Consider the following 23,703-nt stretch of genomic DNA (forward strand, 5'->3'; position numbering starts at 1 on the left):
CGTGACTTTCATCTACGCGCGCGTGATCGATCGGTGCCTTTGTTCTCATTCGACACATTCGCAAGTTTCACGCATAGTTTAATCTGAATGGAACGTTTCTCCGGAAGAAAAGTTTCTACAATTCATGCAAATGTCCTAATTGTCTAGCATAAATGGAGTTTTCTACTATAAATCGCACCATCCGTCATGTTGTTCAGGCTATGATCGTGACACTCGGTCCCAGTCTCAAAACGAAGAAGGGCCTTCTAGTCCCTTCAAGAGACTTCCGTAAGATTTAGGCATAACCTTCCCTCATTGAAGCATCAGCAAAGGTCTGATAGGATGGTGTCTTTGCGTGATTATGAAATTTGCTTACTCTTTCTTCTGCTGGTAAAGTTTCACGGGTCAGGTGAGTGTGAAGTTATTCTTCCGTACAAGGATTTGACAATATTTTTTTACCATGTGCCATTTTAAGCTTAGACATCGAAAACGCCGACCGAACGTGATTTTCGTCAAATGATTTCCGAACTCCAAGGTGGCTTTCAACAGCTTTTGTATTTCAAAATTTAGATATGTAGTTGGGATTTCAATCGTGTGATAAATGAGGTCTGAATAACTATGATGCGATAGAAATCAAGAGCGAAGGATTTTATGCTTCAAGTGTAACAATACCTTACGTTCAGGATTTAACATCAACATTGAAACTTAGAAGTACAATATTTTTTTGATTAGTGTGAGTCCTCTTTTTAGCCATGAGAAAAGTTACTGCTTTGTTAGTTGGCTTTCCATTAAAAACATGATGGCCATGCAATTACCCAGAAGAGAGTTGCCATCTGTACATAAACTCTCTTTCTTGCCATCCATCACTGATTATTGAGAAGAGCTGTCACCAATTTTTCCATTCATTATTGGTGCACATAATGACCTCAGCAAGGATAATTGCTGCTAGCTAAGTTGGGTGTGACTCTTCCTCCAGGCAGCAATCATGTAAAGAAACTACATAATACACTTGGATGGATAATTGAGCAGTATTTGCTTATACCTTCGTGTATGATTTATTTACTTGACCGGTTTTTAGCTGAATGCATATATGATTGTGGTATCCCACACCGGTAGTTGTGAACGATTTATTTTTGTTGTATATTTAAAAACAGTAGAAGTTTTAACCAGGACCAAACTTTTTGAAATGTGTGTGAAGATATCTTTGTTTATATATACATACCAAGATTTACTCCAAGCTAAATTAACAAAACAAAAAAGGATTTGTAATAAACTGCACAAATTCTTATAGGTAGGATGGTTTTTCTCACAATTCAGAAATGACCATCTGACCAATCACAAGTTGAAGATGAAATTTTTGACCACTGGAAAAAAAAGTGTGGGTTTTTGCCTTTGTTTTGTGGGGGCTTGCTAAAGTTAATGAAAGTGAATATCAGCAAGGTTTGCTGGTTGCTGACAACTGTAGAATCATGAATTCAAGGTTGAAAACAAGAGGTCAGCTGCACTTCATGAAAACTGGGGAAACTCATTCTGATTTGGCCTCCTGCAAACTTATCATAATCTTTGTCTAAACCTATGCTTTGATCAATCCCTGACATTTTTAATCTGGGGAACTTAAGTGGAATCTCCTCCAAAATGGTATAAAAGACTTAAATTTCTAGATTTTGACTCTGATAAGAAAACATTGCAATCCACGATTGCAATTTGATTCATGCTTACATGAATGACCAAACATTTCTGTTTCATATTGGCACTATAATTCACATGCCTTTAACAAAGGCGGTTCAAACAACTAATTTATTCCTTGTTTTTGTCATTCCTTTGTTCTTGCAGGGATGTAAATGTCCCTCTATTTTCTGTATATGAATCACACACAGCCCGCACTTCCTCAAATTTCATCATGTTTAGTTTGCTTGTATGATTTTTATCTACTTATAGTCTAGCCAAAAACTTGCTCGTTCCTCACTCGTTGTTTTATTCTTCACAACTCAAGAATAAAAATTGCACGCACTCACTAACTATGAAACATCTATATTTCTTACATGTCCCAACCATATTTAACCATTTTTGGAACTCAGTCATACCAATTAAAGTATAACATTAAACTTGGTAATATACACTTGCTCTAAAATTACTGTTGTTGTAAATGGAAACAGATTCTTCCGAGTGAATAAACCAAAATTAGTATTAAGTTTAAGATGTTACAAAGATGCTACCACTTAATTATTTGTGGTCCCAAGGTGTATGAACCAACTGGCTTCTCTCATGCTTCTAATATGTGATTATCACAGTGAAAAAAAGCAAGAGCAAATTTGGCTTTTCAAGGATTTACCAAATCCAGTTTCTTTTTTGGCAGAAGCGCTTCACATAATAAGTACATTTAGTACCTGTCCTGCTGTCCTGCAGATAAGTAGAACATCAGAATGCTTAATGACTCAAAGGCACAAAAAGTACAAAGGTACAAAAAAAGTTGAATTTTGTCTTTCACCTGTGTACAGCTTTACAGCAAAGTGTAAGAAAAATCTGGGTTTTTCTGTGAGAAATTAAGGTTTGAAAGGTTAGTTAATTTGCCATTCAATGCTATCAAAGCACACTTGGTTGTTGTTTATGTATTTTTTGTGACAGCTACTTCTTTTATTGAAGTTATATTTTCTTAGCTTTCCACAGCAGGGTGGGTAGCCATTTTGTTGTTGTGCCATGCTTTGAGTTGAGGTGAATAGCTGATGGCTAACCACCAGTGTGTTTGGAAATTAATTTATACAAAAACACTTTAAAAAATCCTGCACACCTGTTCAGTAATAGATCACATGTTATGTCAGAATATGGTAAGAACAAAAAAGTGGCACATGGGATGCAGCTTAGCTTGTTCCAGGCATTCAGTTAAGAAAATGGATGGAGCTAATTAGCAAAGGTGAAGCAGTAGTAGAGGAGAGAAAAAGCAAGGGAGACTACAGCACTGTTTACTATTGTGCTATGTTTTACTTACTGAATGCCTAGAACAAGGTAGGTGCAGTTGAGTGTATCACCAATGTTCTTAGCACAATTTGACATCCTCTGTGATTTATAACGTAAATAGCAACGGCAACATGGAATCTATTTGTTTTATTCAATGAAGAGGCAAAAATTGTTAATGGTGATGTCACCCATGCATTTGTTTTCCAATAGATCATAACTACATGAAAGAACCAATCAAAATGCATGTAGAATTCAGCTTATTATATAAAATCTTATTGATCATAGAAATGAGGTCAAAGATATTAAAAGCTAAAGGAGGTGCAACTGAGTGGTTTCAATACTAGGTTACAGACAATGGAAAATTGTGGTTAATTTCTTTTTACAATAACATTGGAATTTTTATGCCAGCGTAATGGGCCAAAGTTTTTGGAAAATCATGCACATGTGACATGATTGATCACTGTAATGTTGTTTTTGCTGTTGTTGTCTGAACTTGAAGGTGTAATGTGATGACTTTAACTTTTAAATACCATTAGTGTAATTGTTCAGTTGATTTTAGAGATGCACATGCTCAAATTGATTGAAGATTGCATCATATCTTGCTATACAATCACAGTGCACAGGGTGATTATAGCAAGAGCGCTAAATTTCAGAGTGGCGGCCTTGCATCTTGTCAAATGTTCACGCAGAAGTGATAAATGCAATAAAGGAAAATTAAATTGCAAAGAGCACAAAAGATACTAAAAAGATTAGCAGAACACTTTTCAAAACAAAGGGATGAAGTTTTTGCTGATTCAATTGAGAAAACCTCTTAAAACCTCTTGCTCATCTTGGTACATGTGTACAGGTAATAAAAAAAGTTGTCACAAAAAATTGTGTGCAATGTTTTCTCTATTTTCAGAATTTATAACAGAACTCAAAAGCACCTGAGTGATTATATTAAAACAATTATTTGCTGAAGGCAAAGGGAAGATCAATGAATAATATTCACTTTACCTTCCTCAAATATTTGTTAATTTTTATTTACTATTATGTCATTTCACCTTATTAGGCAATGGAACATGCTAAATATGTTCTGGTTATACACTGCAGAACAAGAATAGGGACAGAAGTGATGCACATGATCTTTGATTTCTTTTCCAATTTTTAGACGTGAATTGTCAGCAGTGAACTTTAAAGCCCACAATAATTTTGTTCTGGTCATCAAGAACACTTAAATGGTTTCTTTTCTGTTGTTTTCTTCTATCCTGCACATCTTATGCGATGGGTAGGGTGCTGAGATAAGACCATACAAATTTTTAAAAACTAGAAGCCAATAGACTAGAAAACGAAATGAGTGGAATAGTAAATCCCTCATTCAATGGTTTAACATATGTTATGTGTGGACATTTCCACTTTTCATTTTCCACCTCAACAAGTTCTTCTAAAAATTTCTTCAAGTGTACCATGCACATTTGAAGTTTGAAAATTCACCACTGTACACAAATTGGAAATCAAAGAAAGTGGAACTTGTCAAAAATGATTTTCAAAAGGCACAAATAGTTACACATTACTGTTATTGAACCTTATTTCTTAGCAAATGAAAGTATATTTCAAGCCAATTGATATCAGTGAATAGCGATTGTTGTTACTGCTTACACTAAAAGTGCCTCTGTGGTTGACTCTATTTAAGCCCTTCCTCCTAAATATTAACATTACACATGGAACTAAAGGGCTGAGAATATTATGTTTATGGTTGTCTATTTCAGGGGGTGTGGATGTGCACTTCACCAAGGAACCTTCTAATCCAAGCTATTTTAACAATGGTAGTGATGCCAACCTGGTGTGGGACTACACTGATCCACATAATAAGATTCAGGGAATTATCTATAGTGTTCTGGTAAATAGAGCATTTGTCCGAATGATTTTTAATGACAGTGGTGGTGTCCAAGAACATCCTGCTATTCCTCCATCTTACAAAGGAAGAGTTAAAATTGGAGGAAGAGCTACCCTGGTTATCAAAAACATCAACCCTGGAGACAATACTGAGTTTAGATGTGAAATGTTGGGAAGCTTTTCTTACACGGTAGAAAGTATAGTGCAGCTTATTGTGGCAGGTATGTATTTCAGACAGAAACATTTAATGATCAGACAAAAATCAAATGCTTTCAACACTGTCTCTCAGTAACTCTGAGATCTGGAGAAGGTAAACAATAATATAAACATGCACAAACCTTATAGGCAGGGTTTAAAGTGGCTTGCAAACCAGCTTTTGGGAACAAAAGTGCTACTTTTACTTAATTGGCATGCAACACCACACTCTTAAAAGGAGAAAAGAAATTCTACCATTTACTCTGCTGTCACTCATGAGAAAGAAATCAAAGAGTTATTGGAGAGTTCCTGCTTTATTCTTCTGGCACCATTTACTGGGTTTTTCTGTTAAGCATACATTTTTATTTTGAGTACTGAGATTTTCTCATGGCAAAGCTGTCAAAAACGGTTAGTCATAAATAGTTACAACTAACTGATTGTATGATTTTGCTAAATCAGTGAAGGAAAATATTGCATGACCAATCACAGGCAGCATGTGAAATTAAATTGGTGTGAAAGATTGTATTGCTTTTCATGCCTTTTTAAAAGGGCTTGCCAAAGGCAATTATAGTTGGTACTGTGCCACTTGCTGCTTTCTAAGGATTCTATGATCTGAGAGGTTTGCAGATATAAATTTAGCCAAAAGAATGATGACTTCCTCAAGGAATTTCTCATACTAAGGAGCAAATTGAGACTTGTAATTTGACTGTGAATCAAAGTTAAAAACGTTTGTGACATCTCAATACCCATGAACAATTTACCTCATTGTTTGCTTGACTCATAAACAAAAATTGTTTGAGCTCACCAGCCATTGCATAATCTTCTTTCTTTCCTTTATTTTAATTATGCATTTGCTACGTTCTGTTGGCCTATTTTAACTGTAATACAATACCTGTCGCACTACTTCTCTTTTTAAATTGTATTACGATGGAAAGATACCAGGTTATTATGGCTTAAAGGGCAAAAGAATCATCATCTGCATTTGGTTTTTGTAGTCAAAGCCAATATATGTCTCATATTTCACTTGTAGAAAAAATCAAGGGCCAAACATCTTGGTGGTTTTTTTTACTTAGACTTGACCTTCTCTTAACTTTAAGTAATGGGCAAGCAGCATTCAGCTCGCCACTAGTATATTCTTTTTATTGTGAAGAATACATAGTTTCTCTTTCATGAAAATTTCAGTTCTCTGGGCTGAGGATGTCTCCTGTAGATCCTTTGTTAGACCAAGTTCAAAGTGGGGTGTGGCTTGATTGGCTCGGTTCCTATTTGTTTGGGCAGCAGCAATTTTATCCTCTAGAGTGGAAGTAGCTCAGAAGCCAGGGTCCTTAGCCTAAAGAGTAACTTCCTGAATTAGCCCTTAATTCCCTAGGCTGGGGCTGTACTTTATAATTTAGCTTGTGAGCTAGTTCTCCAGTAGCTAGTCCCTAGCCTCCTTATACTAGTTGGTTATTGGGCACCAATTACAGGATGCTTAATTGTTTATTTTATTGAAATTGGGTAAATTTTAAGACTCGGTCCAAGTAAGATTTGCTACGCTATGTAAGGAATGATATAATCTCTTTTACCTTTCAGAGGCACTACTTATAAACATCTCTTTAAGAGGAAAATATTACACTGAAGGATCCCCAGTCACCATGGCCTGTGAAGCTTCTGGGAAACCACTGCCGGACGTGGCATGGATTAGAAATGGGGTATTGGAAAGTTCAGGGAAGAAAGCTGCGATTTTAAAGTTTGATAATATAAACAGAACAGATGCAGGACAATATACATGTCGAGCCAATAACTCAGTGGAAGTCACTTCTGTTGACACATCAATTGTAGTTCAGCGTAAGTATATTTTAACCTTAATTTTCTAATAGAAAGCTTGGAATTGGTAACAATTCTGTCAGCTTAGAAATTACAGTTTTCTTTACTGATAGCTGAGATCAGCTGACAGGTGCGAAAATCGGCTGAAACTAAAACTGCATACCCAAGATTTGCAATGGCAGTAATAAGTTCAGGGAAGAAAGCTACGTTTTTAAAGTTCGATAATATAGACAGAACAGATGCAGGGCAATATACATGTCGAGCCAATAACTCAGTGGAAGTCACTTCTATTGACACATCAATTGTAGTTCTGTGTAAGTATATTCTAACCTTATTTCCTAATAGAAAGCTTAGAATTGGTAAAAATTCTGTCGGCTGAGAAATTACAGTTTTCTTTACTGATAGCTGAGACCAGCTGACAGGTACGAAAATCGGTTGAAACTAAAACTGCATACCTAAGATTTGCAATGGCAGTTATAAAAGAAGCTGAAGTGCACGATTTTGGGCTTTTAAACTGCTCTTACGGCTAAGTCAGATCAAAAAGTCTGTAATCTGACTGGCCTCTTTTAGTTTACATTACATGCAAACTACCTTGTTGTTTGCAACTTTACATTGACAATGATTAAGTTTAGTGTCCTTTCGCGTACTAATTTTTGTTGATATAATTATAATGACGTTAGACACGCGTAGGCTTTGTTTGGTGAAAGCATTTTTCCAAGCATTTATTACTTGATAGTTTTGTCTCATTATCTATTAGAAGATAATCGAAAGCAGTTTTTCTTCGTCCTGCTTCATGACGAGAAAAAGATGGTGTTTGTCGTTTGGCAGCAGAGACTCCTAGAGGAAAGGGAAGTTGCTTTCTGAAAAATTTCACCGTGTTTGTGAGCATTTTCAATTTTCGCTTCCTTAAACCAAAAATTAGTTAAACTTTAAGATCTAACCTTACATATGATATAAATTTCTTTCGATCTGATAACGCACCGTATTCAAAAGAACGAAACTCATGTCACAGGTTACGTTGTCATTCTTTGTGATTAACACAATGTTGCAATATACTACTACATCTTAGCTTTCATTCTATGTAAGTTTCCTGCGGTTCAATAAACATCGGCGAAAGTTACGTGGCGAAAAATAATTCGACTAAAATCACCTTGGTTTCGCTTTGCGCAAACTGGTCATAATCTTCGTGATATCAGCATAATATAATTAATTTAACGGCTAACGTTCCATAATTGAGTGGCTACACACGGGCAGAGTTTTGGAGGCAGAGTTTTGTCGCCAGCTTTAAAGTACCGAAAAATTCAGCTCAACAGTCTTTGCAACACCTTCAACCTTTCCGTCAGATTCACAGCAGTCGTAGTGAACAGCCGTATTACAGCCTGCATGATTACTTGCTCACCAGCATGTTCAGCTACTGTAATATCTATTCTATCTCTGCACAAATAAACAAATATTTCTTTAAGTGCAAAGGATGAAGTCAACTTTTTATCTTGTTTAGTTGAGCTCTTTTTCAAATAGAAAATTTGAAGGTCGTTTTGTTTCAGCAGTCTAATTATGGGTAGATAACTTGCTACACTTTTACAAAAGCGTTTTATTTTCTGCCCAAGGCACTCCATAGACTGATACAAGATTAACCCTCCCTTGTTGCAGTATCATGCACCTTCTAGACTTTTACAAGAGGTTGTGATTTATAACCAGGCGAAATGTGTGAGCGATGAAATAAACTGAGATTGAGATTTTGGTTTAAATTTGTAGACAAACCAGAAGGTGTGAGGCTCACTACCAATGCTGCACAAAATACCGTCACTGAAGGAGACGCAGTTACGTTCAAGTGCATAGTTACGGCTGCTGTGCCACAAGTGTCAATTTACAAGTTCTATTTCAATGGCAGCCTCCTAAGCGAAAACAGCAACAGTGAGTACACTCTCAATAACGTCAATCGATATCAGCACTATGGCGAGTACAAATGTATCCCACGTAATGACGTTGGAGATGGAGCAAAAGCCACTGTGAGACTTAACATAAAGGGTGAGTAGGAAGATCTTTGAGCATTTTAAAGTACTTTGGAATTATAATTAAAACGGGAAAGATGTTTTATACCAGTTCACATTGCGTCAATAAAACTTCCCACACAGTGAATCATTACAACCCCGAACAGGGAGGAATAGAAACCCTGGTGATGAGGTTGACGTTTTTTGCATGGCAATCAACACATGTGCTAGTTAGCAGTATTTTCAAGCGGATGAAGACTTTTGTCGATGTTCCGCAACAAGGGTGATTGTTGATCTTCGAGGATAGGGAATGTTTTCTTCATGTATAGTGTAAGATGTCAGTATCAGTTGAACTGATATGTTATCGAAATGAATTAAAACATTGGTTTGCGAACATGAGTCAAAATTAAAAAAACCACAATGAACAACCTCGAGTTAAGGTATCACTAGTCAGTTAGGATTAATATCAGTATCTGGGCAACCTGGTTAGGGTTAATGTTGGGTTAGGGGAGGGATACGTGGGCAGTTGCCTAGACACTTATATTGATCCGTCAATTATATGCTGCCTTCAATCCTAATGATAAGCCTGGAAAACTGCAAGTGGTGTTTGACTGCACAGCCCGATACAAAGGGACATCACTCAATGACCAACCACCAATTGGTCCAGACTTAACTAACAGCCTGCTTGGTGTCCTCTTAAGATTTCGTCAAGAACCAGTATCTCTCTCCCCAGACATTGAAGCCATGTTCCATAAAGTAGTCGTTGATCCAAACGATGTTGATAACTTAAGGTTCCTTTGGTGGCCTGACGATGACTTATCTAAGGAGCCTGTTGAGTACACCTTTTTGGTAGCACGTCTTCACCAAGTTGGGACAATTTTGGTCTTTGAAAGATGGCTCTAGACAATGCAGGAGACTTTGACAAAGATGACTTTGACAATTGAAGAACTTTTATGTGGATAACTGTTTGAAATCGGTGCAGTCAAATGAAGTCGCCTGGAAATTGAGAGAAGATTTGTGTGTCCTATTGTCAAGAGGTGGATTTCGATCGACTAAATGGTTGTGTAACAGGAGGGAGGTCCTACTCCAACGTCAGATAGAGCTTTATCAATTTTGGATTTGGATTTAAATTCTGGTGTACTCCCTATTGAAATAACCCTTGGCGTTCAATGTAACATGGATAGCGACATGTTTATCTTCAAGAGGGTACCCAGAGGATAAGCCCTTCACACGAAGAGGGATTCTATCAGTGACTAGCTCCATTTATGATCCACTTGGCATAGTATCACCAATCCCCTTACTGGTTAAAAAACTCCTTCAAGATCTCTGCAAACAAGGACTCACCTGGGATAAAGAGACAGTGGGAGAGAAATATCAGTTTTGGAGATGATGGCTATCTGATCTACCTATGCTTTCAAGTGTTGCCTTACCAATATGTTTGAAAGCAATCGACTTTGGCTGGGTACAAAAACCAGAGCCTCACCACTTTGCAGATGCCTCTCAGATTGGTTATGGGACTGTTTCATATGCAAGAGTCGTCAATGAAAATGGCCGTACCCACTGCAGTTTCTTCGCTGGGAAATCTCGCTTAGCTCACGTGAAACAGATGACTATACTCAGTTTGGAATTGTCAGCTATTGCTTTAACTGTCCGAATGAATCAGATGTTACAAGAAGAATTTCATGAATGAAAGTGATCTCCGCAGTGATGTGCACTACTTAGGCAGTAGTGAAAATAAGGCCTGAAAAAAAATGAATAAAGATTTATCCGCAGTTCAAATATATGACCTTCATATATTCTTAACCGTCTATTCATCACTTAACGGGTTTATTTAGAACCACCATCATGACCAGCTCCCAGTTGGCTTGTTAGCTCAGTTGGTAGAGCGCTGCACCGGTATCGCAGAGGTCATGGGTTAAAATCCCGTACAGGCCTGAATTTTTTTAGGAGGCCCTAAGTTTTTGCGGGAAAGTGAAACATCGTAGCCCACCCATCCAGTCTCATCAGTCAGCATTTTTGAGTAAGAACCAGCAGTCAGAGGTCAAGCTCGAACAAACCATGTTACTCTCACGGAGGATAAAGGACCATTGAACCTAATGGCAATACTCATCACGGTTTAAGCTTAAGAAGGGAGTTGCTTGGCGTCTGAGATTTAAAAAGAATTCCTTAAGAGCAAGAGTTTTCAGTTTTCTCTCCAGTGGTTTATGTCCTCCTAGACTTGAGCCCAGGAGAATCAAATTGAGACCATTTCTAGATGGAGCAGGAAAATTGAGAGGTGGTGGTCGGCTTCAAAATTCTTCATCGGATCACCAACCAAGCTACTCGTTACGGATGTTCATGAGTCTGTGGGACATTTAGGGAATTCTCAATGGTCGACCACTGACTCTCAACAGTGGCAGTTCTATTGATTCAGAATTTTTGACTACTAACTATTTGTTCCTTCGATTGCATTTAAATTTGCCATCCGACTATCGTGTTGTTTATTTAAAGTGAAAAAGCCTTTGAATTTGTGCACCAGATGTGCGTGAACTTTGAACGCTAGCGGACTAACTTAAGGGACTCTTACGTTATTTATTATTTGAATTCTAGTCGCCCAATACTTGAAGTAAACTTAAGGGGCTGGAATGTAGCAACTCGAGTTTACATTTCTATTTATTGTCAAGTAACTGCGAAAAGATTTTATATTGTTTTTCTTTCAATTGAATTACTATTGTGATATTCTGTTTCCATTCAATTAAGCCCGCCTTTTTTAGTTGATTTTTTATTTTTTATTTTGAGTTGATAGTTGATTTTAAATAAGTCAGTCATTTCGTTAGTTTTGCTAGCGCCGTTTTAATTTTGTTTAAGAGGTTTACTAACGGACCTAGTTGTACGCCACAAATTGTAAGTTCGTTTCTATTTCGTGTAGCTCTGTCGTTGATCTTGTTGTTGTTATATTTGTACTTGGTATTTGTATTAATTGTTTAGTTCCAGTCGAATCACACGTATACATGTACACATGTGCACATCTTTACATCTAAATATTCGTCTATCAGTCAAATAGGACACTGTGCATTCTTTTTTTGGCGCTAAACGTATAGTATTTAGCTACAGTGAACCTTTCACACCTCGATAAATCTCGACTTTTATCGACAAGGCTTTTGCGAATGCCACAAACCATCACACTTTCTAAATGAATGAGCCCAAACGTTCTGGTAGTGTCATTCTTTGTGCACAGCCCCTTGATTCCATGACACCATTTGCAAGAAAACAATACCCAAACGCTGTGATTGGTGCAAGATTTCCAAATACTGTGATATGATTGGTGCGAGATACATACCGTTATACGGTAATCTGATTGGTACGAGATGTACGTACCCTAATGAGGCGATCTGCCGTCAGGCGTTGGTCTCTGGCCTTATTCGATCAGCTAGCGTTTACTGCACGCAAAGTTTAACGCGACAGAAAACCTTTTCCATTTTACATGGAAATTCTCTTTTTATCGATATTTGAAAACCACTAGGCTCCAACTTAAAATTAAATAAAATTAATTATGAACATACATAACATTAACATATTAACACTTAACACTTTGTCACTTGACCTCACATTTCAAACTTTGCCGCGTCCATTGATATCTATGTTCTATTGAGGTTAACACTGAAAGGCTAGTTTTGTTCTTAGATTTTATGGACCTGTCTTTAGTTCTCTGACATTTTGGGTGCTCTTTAGTGATAGTGTTGACAATGAGAATAATTACAATCATGATGATAGTTATAATAATATCAGTGATAATAATGTTGGTGACAATGATATAAATAATAATAACATTTTTAGGAAGCATAGTCTATCTTACCCAGAACCTCTGTAAAAAAAATTATTTAAGCTAACGTACTATTATTATTATGTGGTTTGAGGTTGGTATGATGATTACGTAAAATTTAAAAATGCTTGTCGATCATTTTAAGTCGTATTTTGTTTTTTTTCCAGTTCAAACAGTTTCAAGTACAGTTGCCACTTCATCCCAAACAACTCCCGCAGGTAAATGTTTTTTTATAGGCGTTCTTTTGACCACCATATAAAACTATGTCATCATAATAGCACGTTCTTTGGTGTTACGAAATAAGTTTGAGTAAAAGACAAAGAGTGAATTAAGTCACTAAAAGTCTGAAACTTAGCGAAGGACTGTAGACTCACAAATAGTCATAACACAGACTGCTAAATCTATATAAAAATTGAAAAATTTGTTTGCAAAGTTGTTACTATTCCGTAATTACTTTCTTCTAATACAAACTTATACGTTTATGTGAATCTCGTCAGGTGTCGTGCAGCGACTCAAAAGATCTTTATGATTAAAAGGCTGTACCTTCTACAATGGAAGGAGTAAGAATAAGCATAATTATAGATGTATAAAAGTATTCTTTTTATTTCTCTAAAGACTCCTTCCAGTTGTGGTTTAATGAATATTTTGAAGCATATGCTGGCCATCTTCAAACACAAATTACTTAATTCATGTGGCGATGCAAAACCTTTTTTCAAGTGGGGTGGGGGAAGGGAAAGGAACCATAGTACTCGTTCAAAAAAATATAATTCAATCACTCTTTGGGCCTACTTACACTTGTTACAAGTTTCTGTATCAAATATTAAAACATTGTGAACAAGGCTAATCGTAACATGTTCATGCTACTGCGTGTATTAAAACATAAGTTTACTCTCGAGCTTAGTAGCATACTCTGTCAGAAAGATCTCTGCTGGGATTTTTGGACAATGTTCAAGCACTTCTCAGCAATTTTTGGGAATCAAGGCTCTTCATAATTTTTGTAAATGTAAAAGGACACGGCTTTTCTTTAGCTTCAGAAAGCACAGAAGTTTACCTGACAGCGACAATACAGGGGAACTGTAGCAGACGTTCAGAAGTTGCCGCGAAATTTCCAGAAATGGTTAGATAATCTACTTGATCCGTATACCGGAGTGTATAGAATACTGCCATGAGATTTATCATTAAAAGGGAATCTTAATCAATCTGCTCTTAGACGAAATCTCAATATTTCTGTAAAAACAAAACGACATTTTGAACGAAACAAGTATTCGAATTTACATTTCTTCTCTAAATGTCCTTATAGGCTTGTCAAATTGCCTTTAAGTTTGGCTGCTCATCCGCCAACACCGTGAACACCAGGTAAGGTGCAGTTTGTCTCAACACTGAAATGACAAATGCTAACGCAAATCTGTGTTCTGAGGTGGGAAGGAGCTTTCTCTCAGTTTGGCGTATTTTAGTTTTAAAACTGGTGTTTTTGCTCTAAAAAACTCTTATCTAATGCAAAATAATTTACATTTGAAGTACATGTTACTTAATGTACAGCAATCGATTGACACAGAATGACATGAATTCATTTTATTTACCTCGGTTTATTACATTACAAATACTCTTTTGGTTAAATTTCAATGTATTTTAACACTTAAAAGTCACCAAAGTACAAATAGAATGCCGAATAGAGAACCGTGCCCTAAAGAACACGATGCATAAATTATGACTGATTATGCAATTGAAGCCGTGTGGTTACTCAGTTTTTGTCACGCAAGGTACGCGTTCGTCGAATTGCTCTCACTGCAAACGCTGTCCTTTCGGTAACATACTTTGTTTTGTGCTGGATTCTTTCTAATCTTTAGGCTACTCATTTTATAAACCGTCAAAACAGACCACAAGAGTATCCCCAAGAGTAACGTTGCGTAAATTGAGTACTGCGGGTCTTCTAATTCATAACCTGTTTAACTATTACTCAAGGAACGTTATTTAAATTAAGGTAGCGACAATTTTTTTCACAAAACAAAGACAACAACAAGGTCCTATAATGAAAATGTTATTTATTGTAACAAATGGCTTTGTATTGTAATCGTAATAAGCTTTCATGGGAGAGATAAAACAAATATTAGGAAGAGGTAATGTAGTTCTATTCTCCAAAGTTGACAAATGGTTGAATAGGTGAAGAATGTAAAAGTGGATGAAGAAACTACTTGCAAACCTAAATGAACTCTTCCCACGATTTGGTTTTGTTTAATACAGACTGTATAATCAGTCATAACTTATGCGTCTTACTCTTTTCGGCACGGTGTTCGATTCGGCATTTTACATCCTTCCCCCCTTACCTAGGTGTGGCAGTGTTGTTCTCGACTTCATGATGAGGTTCAATCGAAGTGTAGTTGTCAGCAATGTTTTGACTGTCCTGTTGGTTGCTGCAAGGCAAGACAAATTCGGAGGTTTTAAAGTCGATCCAGAATCAATTAAACAAGTTTTTATGCCCACAGACGGCTTGGAAAGCACAACAAAAGGTAAATTTTACAAAGCAATATTATTGATAAATGTTTACGCGTATTCGTCCGAAGATGGACTTTTTAACTCGTGAATTGCGCGCATGCGCAAGAGCGAGTTATAGATACGATGCGGGGAATGGCATTCGCTCGCTCGCTCGCTCGCTCGATTGGTCGATTCCTGTAAACTTTTTTTAGATTTTAGGCTTTTGAGTGCATTTTATAGTTTTTGGCGAGCAATAAACAGACGAAATGGCGACCTTTGTTGCTAAGAATAGTGGTGGGGTGAAAAAGAAGCCAATGATAATCTTAAAAGAGTTTTTTTTTTCGTTTTAGTTTCAACAAGCGGCGCCAGCGACTGGCAGGCATGCAAGGATTCATACTGAAATAACAGAACAACCTTCGTTTTTCATAAAATTGTAATTTACAATCCTTGAACTTGAAAACAATCCGAAGATTCATTGAAAATATCACTTACTGCGAAGCGCTCGGAGTTTACAGATGTTCAAAAGCTTTTTCTGTTATAGCGTGAGATTGAGGACAAAATTGATCATTACGTTTCGTCGCGTGTGTTTTTCCTGTGTGAAGCAACAGAAGATGCCGGCGACTGACGAAATAACAAGTTAACACGAAAATCAGATAACACCTAAACAAACAATTTTAGCTACCGATTTTCAGTGAATTTTTAAAGAATAATTTTCTTTTAAGTTTCAAGACAATTTGAAGATTCAACATACATACAACGTACTAAAATGCGAAAGTTACACACCACAAAATTGATAAATAGGCCTGAAATGAAATTATATCTTGTTATTGATCATACGTTGCCTAGCACGTGACCTAAATCTACCCAGGCGGAGATCCAAAATGACGGTGGCAGGCTTGGTTTAGCTATATCACTCAAAACTCGTTCCCGTTTGTCTCATTTGATAAAGAGGGAATCGTTAATGTTTTCATTAAGACAGTATTGCCTTGATTTTCTAATATTTACAACGAAAGACAGTAAATTTCACTTTTCACCCACATTTACTTCCAACCTTTTCTTTTGAACCAGAAACAAAAATGATAGACGTTTAAAACACATGACATCATCCACCTTGTCAAATGTAATAGCATGATCATTTCAATTGTAATGCCTTCTTATCCAAACGTTACTTTGTTTCTTTGCTACATTAGCGAACACTGAACTACTGCTCGTACTCTAGATATGACAATCAACCACAAAATTCCCTAAACCAGATAACATTAAACATAATCTAAAAAATCATGTGTCAATTCACGAGTTTGCTCACAGAGCACTTTGATTCTAATTGTATTCAGTATCTGTTTAATTAAAAAACTCAGTTCTGCGAGTCATGTATTTCTAAGTTTTGTTTTTGTCGCTGTTTTTGTTTTATTCAATTAAACAAAATCTTACTTTTTAAAATTATTATAGAGAAAGTAGCACCTTAGTACCCAGCCAATTAGAGTTGACGGTTTTCGTTCATGAGCGTAAGCTACGTATTGAGAGCAGTGTACTGACCACGATCACTGTAAATGTGGTTTGATTGTTACCTGATCAAGCTTTGTATAATGATTCGTTTTAGGTCCCGAGGAATGTACCTGCCCATCTAACAACGTCTCGTTAGCCATAAATGGGGTTCTTGCCTTCATAATCGTTCTTCTAATTATTTACATAATCTGGCTACATAAGAAAGGTAGGTAAAAAATTCATAATCTATGATAGAGGGTTTGGCTGCAAGATTCATTATTAAGCAAAAGAAAATCTTGACCCACATCCACATCATTTGTCTTTTTTTTTCCTTTCGTTCTTTTTCAGGCGCTGTTGGGAAACAGAGGTAAGAATTTGCTGCCACCTGGATTGCGTCGATGTAATGTTCCAGATATGGTATCATCTTATAACAAACTTCCACTTAAAACTGATGAGATTCTCAGCTCGCCATAAATATTTGTATGCTTTCTCAATTGTAGGACTTATAAAGATGAAAGAGGTGTTTCCTATGTAAGTTACAACTAAGACATTGAGGTCATGTTAATGTTGCCAATAATTATGTAATCTCACTTTACCTGTACTCCTTAGAAGAAAATTAACGTTTACAACAGATAGGAAGGAAAAAGGTGTAGTTATACAAAAAAAAGCATAATGCATTAATGACAGGTACAATAGAATATGGGAAGAAGTTTGACTCGATAGGGTCTTTGTCCTGGGATCATGTCCTTACCAAGCTACTCCATGGATTTTCCTTCGACCATCCCTGGCTCAACTGCGTGGCTTCACTTCATAGATCGCAAACTGGTCTGCACCCGGTTGATATTTGTTTTGTAAATAATTTTTTTTCCGCGCAGTTTTGGCTTTCTGTTTATCTTGATGCCTTGTTTTCAAACCGTTAGTCCAGGATCCGAATACAGAAATAATTTTTTTCGTGTGTGTATTTTTAAAAAAATTGCACTACCAATCGACAATCTTCATGTTGCAGTTTGTAGCTTCAGCGAGTATGCTGTGAATCTCGATCACTCCATTGGACATGATAGTTTCAATGGCAGCGAACAGAGTGTTAGTAATAAGAAAAATAAGTAATAATAAGGACAAGATATTATAAACTATTAATAATCTCTTGTTATGTAAGAATATAAACGTTTGTCTGATGAAAACGGGTAAACTGATTTTTGTAAACATGTGGGACTTTTTATTGGGATTTATAACAGATTTTTACATGAATACCTTAACGGTATGTTGGTTTAATAGAATGAAACAGGATTAGAAGATACCGAGCCAAGTCTGCCCGATTCAACAAAACTCGCTCAGCCTCCTGCGGAATACATGGATCTCATAGAAGTCAATAAAGATAATAGAAAAGCGCAAAGTAGTGCTTCAGGTGCTGATTACGTGCCTCTTCATCCGTTAACACGCTCCTGGGAAGTTCCAAGACATCACGTGACCATAGAAAAAATCATTGGTAAAGGTGCTTTTGGTCAGGTTGCCAAGGGAACAGCCTTAGGACTTCGAGGGAGTCCTAAAACGACCACAGTGGCTATTAAGATGCTTAAAAGTGAGCTCTTGTACTGTAAATAGAATGATAGTCTTGACCCCCACAGTCATTCAGGAAATGTTACCGCGTTACAGTAATTTTTTTAGCTATTTGCCATTTCATTACTTGGGTTGTTATTTTGGCATTTCGCATATTACACCTGTTAACCAAATTTTACTCCTTGTTTTTAACGCTCCAGCAAACGCTACTGAATCGGACAAGAGAGATTTGATGAAAGAACTTGACACAATGAAGCAGCTGAAACCACATCCTTACGTCATTAAACTTCTGGGATGTGTCACAGAATCTGGTATACTTTGGTTATAGGGTCTAATTTTGCTGTACACATTTTGCATCAGATTTACTTTGTAACGTTTTCTCGTCATTGATAATTTGCTTCAAGGGAAGAGTTACTGCTTCACAATTCTGCACAACAAACAACCGTCGCATGAGGTAATTTTATCTTTTTTAAGCCGGCATAGACGCTCTTGGATTTGCTGATAGATTAAGACTGAATATTTGCCACTATACAGGCCAGTCTGTTGTATAAGCAGAATCGCTTTTTCTAAGGGAACATTTGGTCTGTACCTTCTTACGAGACCGTTACAATTTTTCAGCTGCTCTTCGTAAAACTACATCTTATTTTCGTGCGATTTTTTCAAAAGCGTTGACCATGACTGGGCTATTCATTTATTTTATTTATTGCTAATTTTCTTTTAGAGGGAGAAATATGTTAATGAAACTGTTTAATTTGTTCAGATCAGCTGCTGGTTTTGATTGAATATGTGCCTTTTGGGGATCTGCTGGGTTACCTGAGAAAGAGCCGTGGATTAAAAGACACTTACTTCAAAGACCCGGATATCAAACCACAGACAAATCTGACGTCACAGCAGCTGATGAAGTTTGCTTGGCAAATTGCTGATGGAATGAGTTACTTGTCCTCAAAATCTGTAAGTTAATTGAAAAAAACATAAAATAAAAACAATTCTAAAACCTTCTGGAAAGGTGCATCGTCATCTTAAGCTCTGTCTTGCATAGAATATTATGTCTTTACAAGATCACACCCAGGAGATACAAACGTATTGTTACCTTCTTGTTGAGGCTACTTCTCTAGGGCTGGGAACCCTTTCAATTTTGACGTCATCACCTAAGTTTTATTTCAATGTGGGAATGACGATATTTGTGCATTGTTGCAAGTGCACCCCATAGAAATAAAATATGTGGAGTTTTCTACCGCAGGCAAAGGCAGAGACGTGAATGAATAGGATCTCTTATTCAACCTAAACTGAGTGTACAACGAATATCCATTTTAGTGACAAGAAAGAAAAGGAATTAAAACTTAAAATTTCAAAAATTCGTCTTTGGTTGCTAAACTACTACATTACAGAATCCTATTTCGTATAAAATCTTAAGATATGCTTTCTATAAAATAGCTACGTATTGTAGAAATAAAGTAGTTTGCTTCTCTTTGGAATATGGAGCAGTAATTATTATAATTACTGCTCCATATTCCAAAAATATGGAGCATATTCATATTCATATTCCATATTTAGCAACAGAACATGGTGTGTGTATTCCTCTTTCTTCCAGATAGTGATCCTAATTTTCTGCCATGTAGAAGAAAGAGAAATACACACACCATATTCTGTCGCTAAATATATCCATTTTCCTATCTGAATCATTTCATTTCAGTTCTTTTTCTTCCGGAATCGCTAATTTTTGCTCTCGCATCAATGCTTTCTTAGATCATTCACCGAGACCTTGCAGCCCGTAATGTTTTGGTTGGACAAAAGGAAACTTGTAAAGTGACAGACTTCGGAATGGCCAGAGATGTGCAGCAGGAAAATGTTTATGAACGAAAGACTAAGGTAATCAAGAAAGAGGGGAGGTGGGGGCGGTACTACATATCGTTCGGTTTAGTGATCTTTCACGATTATTGTTGTGGTAGAGCTGATATACTCCTGATTTCGATGACAGAATCCTTGGATGGGACCGTAATGAAAATATTAGCCTTGCATATACGGGTATAATTTTAAATATCACTGTCTTTGACTAGTCGCTCCCTATAATTTTAAAGCTGTTTCACAAAGTGATATTTGAAATCTTTAGGGCCGTCTTCCCGTGAAGTGGACAGCTTTTGAGGCCTTGATGTATGATAAATATACCACCAAAAGTGACGTGTAAGTATACCCGATTATTACCCGTAGCAATTTTCCAACAAGTTTTATTAATAAAATAAGAGAGATGGTAAGTTTTGAGCTCGATAAAGAAATAGAGAAAGATGTTTTTCATCTTCTCACGAGCATTGGACGATGAAAAACATTCTAGAGTCCTCATGAGGAATCGAACCTCAGATCTTCGGATTCCGCGCTCCGATGCACTAACACTGAGTCACAGAGACTCTACGATGAGCGAGGTCTATTACGAAGTTCCTATGACACGCGTCCTGTATACTGCTAGGATCAGCGATGTCAATAGAGTCATTTTTGTAAAATAGACTAAGAGAGAGAATCGGAGCGCGGAATCCGAAGGTCTGAGGTTCGAATCCTCGTGGGGACTCAGAATTTTTCTTTACCATACGCTCGTGACAAAACGAAAAATATCTTTCTCTAAGTGTTATCAATTTTAATCAGGAGATGAATTCTATGCTTGTCAAATAACGCACATATTTTAGTTGTCGTATATAATGTTAATGTCTCCCGTTACCTAATTTATATTTGTTTGATTTGTCTTTCTTCAGGTGGAGTTATGGAATTTTGCTGTACGAGATTTTTACCATAGGTAACACCTAATGGAAGTTTATGAGGCCTTGTGGATGGTTTTTGCTATATACCACGTTTAATTAAACGATGTATCGTGTTCAGTTAGAGAAACGTAATGAGCTTAAAAGTACATCAAGTGACACAGGTAATGTTTCAGTGAAGGTCGTTTGTTCGTCCCATTTATATTTCGATGGTCTTATGGTTCTTCCAGGTGGTTCACCTTACCCACGAATGGATGGAAGAAAAATTGCAAACTTACTTCAGGATGGATACAGGATGCCTAAACCACAACACGTCGATGAAGAATTGTAAGTGCTTTTCAATTCGTTCTCTCTCACCCTACAAGGAAACGTTCATTAAATCTCTGACAGATCATTTAAACAATACCAGGTATCAGATTATGATGAAATGCTGGAAGAATGACCCAGATGCAAGACCAACTTTTACTGAATTGAAAAATCAGCTTAAGGACATGAAAACCCTACACAAGGTGAGAATTTTGATCAACATGAAACTTTCTTTTCACGTTAGACCGACTGGCTTAGGCTCAGCTAATTAGGGTTTTTAAACTTAACAGCGTTTAGCCTAGATAGCGTAATTTTCACGAAGTTGGGATTGCATCTTCTTGTTATGTCACTGAAGCAGGCACTCCACGAAAAACGGAGAAGAAGCGAACCTGAATGTCCCAATGACAATTAAAAGATCATAGGGTGATTGCAAAACCGCATTGAGACGCACAAAGAATAGCAGACGACGACACCTTAAATTACTTTCTTGAATTTGTTTTGGTGTGAAAAGCTGACCACTTGTGAGGATAAACGTTTATAAAAGGAACACTTTTTTAATGATGCTGATTATAATATTATTCTTTTCTGCAGAAGCTGATCAACATGACTATGTACGACAAGCAGTTGTATGCAAATGTCGAGGATTTAATAGTGTAGTTAGATACACGTCCGTGATGTATGACTGACTAACAGTTTGAACACTTTGCCACAACAAGTTTCATGGATGAATGATCTTTTCCTTACACACGTACTTGGTAGAAATATCCATGTTGTGTTAAGCAGTTAGGCTGCAACGCTGTAACTCAATTGATTTTATACTCTTAAACGCTGTAACGCTTTTATCAGTTTACCGATAAAGTATTCATTTTCTCTTTAACATGTTTAGCACTTACACGCATGCTCGACACAAGCGTTTGAGTTCAGTTTATTTTCTGACTCAATTCTGAAAGGCAGGACAGTGCGGAAAATATCCAATTAACTAGATTGATGAGATCTCGTTCTGTGTGCCGTAGTTGTCTATTGTTTTGCCGCAAAACCCGCTTGGTTTTAGGAAAGCTATCCGGCGCGTAAACTACTTTCCCTAAGACCGCATTTACCGGCGATACCAATTCAAATTACTTTTAGACTGAAAGTATTATTAATTAAAAATTACATTATCCTAATAAAAATTATACTTGGCACATTACTTGTGCAATCGTGGTAGCTTTAAAAAATGAATTTTCTGAAATTCTATATAAAATTTTGAAGATTTTTGCCTGGAGGGAAATGGCTTTTTCCTAACATTTCTGTGGGAAACGAAATGTTGAACTTTGTCAAGTATAGAAGACCAAAAGAAACTAAATTTTAAGATCTGAAGTTTTTGGTAAAGCAGAAATGGTGTTTGCAAGGAAAAAATGAGAAAATTTCTTAAGAGGAATGGATGGCTTTTTTCCGAATCCGTCTTTGTAACGACATTACGAGAACAGCCCTAATGCAAAGATTGTGTCATTGGTGAGCTAAGTTGTGTGGCCTTTCGTCAATAAACACTTTTTCTAAAACATTTGTTGTAATTATAGCGTATAGCAACAAGATGAAACTCTGTACCATGTGTAAGACCCGAGTACTCCTCGATCTCTTTGTGAATCTTATCGGTGTTTATCACCTTGCAGGTAAATAACTGTATCTCCTCGGATTTGTCGTCACAATCAGGAGCATGTCGCGAAAGTGTGATGATATTTTAACACCTACCATTTAAATGCACAGGCTTTCCCCCTGGAGATTTTTATTAATTCATTAGTGTTCTTTCGAGTACCCTGGAGAGGAAAAAAAAACATATATTAATGAGAACGGGTGCTGACCATACAATTTTAAAACAGTCAAAAAAGTTAATGCTCTGGGAATTATGGGTAGTTATCGTCAAATAAACTGCGCTTTGTCACGAAAGAGGAAATAAATGGATTGGTAACGGGACGTACAGTGTAAATTGCTATTACCTGCGTCCAAAGTATTGTCTTGGATAAGACCATATATTGTTTCACGTACATTTCCTGATAAATGCAAAGCGTAATAGTAGATGATGCGATGATAGCAGCTGAGTGAAAAAAACGGGGGAGGGGTGGGTCGGGTCGCGTACTGTTTTGCTGCCACTATCGCGCAGTTCATTTATTTCGTTCTCTTTTACTACCTGAAGGCCTGGAACCGGCTAATGACTCCAAGTCCCTGCATTTTTTAATTCAGTGGTCTTGCTCAAGAAATGGACGTAAGCCGTAATCAAACAATCTTTGTCTTTCGTACAATTACTTTGTATACTTATTATAATATGTGCACTATATTTAACAGTTGTTCCATGAGCCCGCACCTGATATGGACTGGCTATACCAATCTCGTATCCAACAAGTCTGAAACAGGAACCAATGGAATAATTGACCGCACGACTTGGTTCATTCTTTCAATTAACTTTAAAAAATTGACCCCATCAGAAAGCCTGAGTAGCCAAAGAAAGTAAAAGGGAGACGTTGAATTCCACGTGTTTAAAAAATATGTGGATCAAGAATTT

At 36.8% G+C, this 23,703-nt stretch overlaps 1 protein-coding gene across 1 annotated transcript; it reads left to right on the plus strand.

Annotated features, from left to right (window-relative positions):
- The first annotated feature begins 222 nt into the window (after window positions 1-222).
- On the plus strand, window positions 223-22,350 carry LOC113669465 (uncharacterized). Its single transcript, XM_089210684.1, has 20 exons — window positions 223-388; window positions 4,683-5,030; window positions 6,577-6,831; window positions 8,566-8,838; window positions 12,771-12,821; window positions 13,632-13,720; window positions 13,904-13,959; window positions 14,932-15,110; window positions 16,676-16,786; window positions 16,909-16,927; window positions 17,061-17,091; window positions 17,836-18,139; window positions 18,318-18,428; window positions 18,878-19,068; window positions 19,864-19,986; window positions 20,228-20,298; window positions 20,859-20,899; window positions 21,092-21,188; window positions 21,271-21,370; window positions 21,759-22,350. Exons 1-20 carry the CDS (start codon window positions 322-324, stop codon window positions 21,822-21,824), a joined length of 2,583 nt encoding a protein of 860 aa, XP_089066810.1. The 5' UTR covers window positions 223-321; the 3' UTR covers window positions 21,825-22,350.
- The last annotated feature ends 1,353 nt before the right edge of the window (window positions 22,351-23,703 follow it).

The sequence above is a fragment of the Pocillopora damicornis genome, chromosome 6 (assembly GCF_964200805.1).
Source record: "Pocillopora damicornis chromosome 6, jaPocDami1.2, whole genome shotgun sequence".
Taxonomy (NCBI): Eukaryota; Metazoa; Cnidaria; class Anthozoa; order Scleractinia; family Pocilloporidae; genus Pocillopora; species Pocillopora damicornis.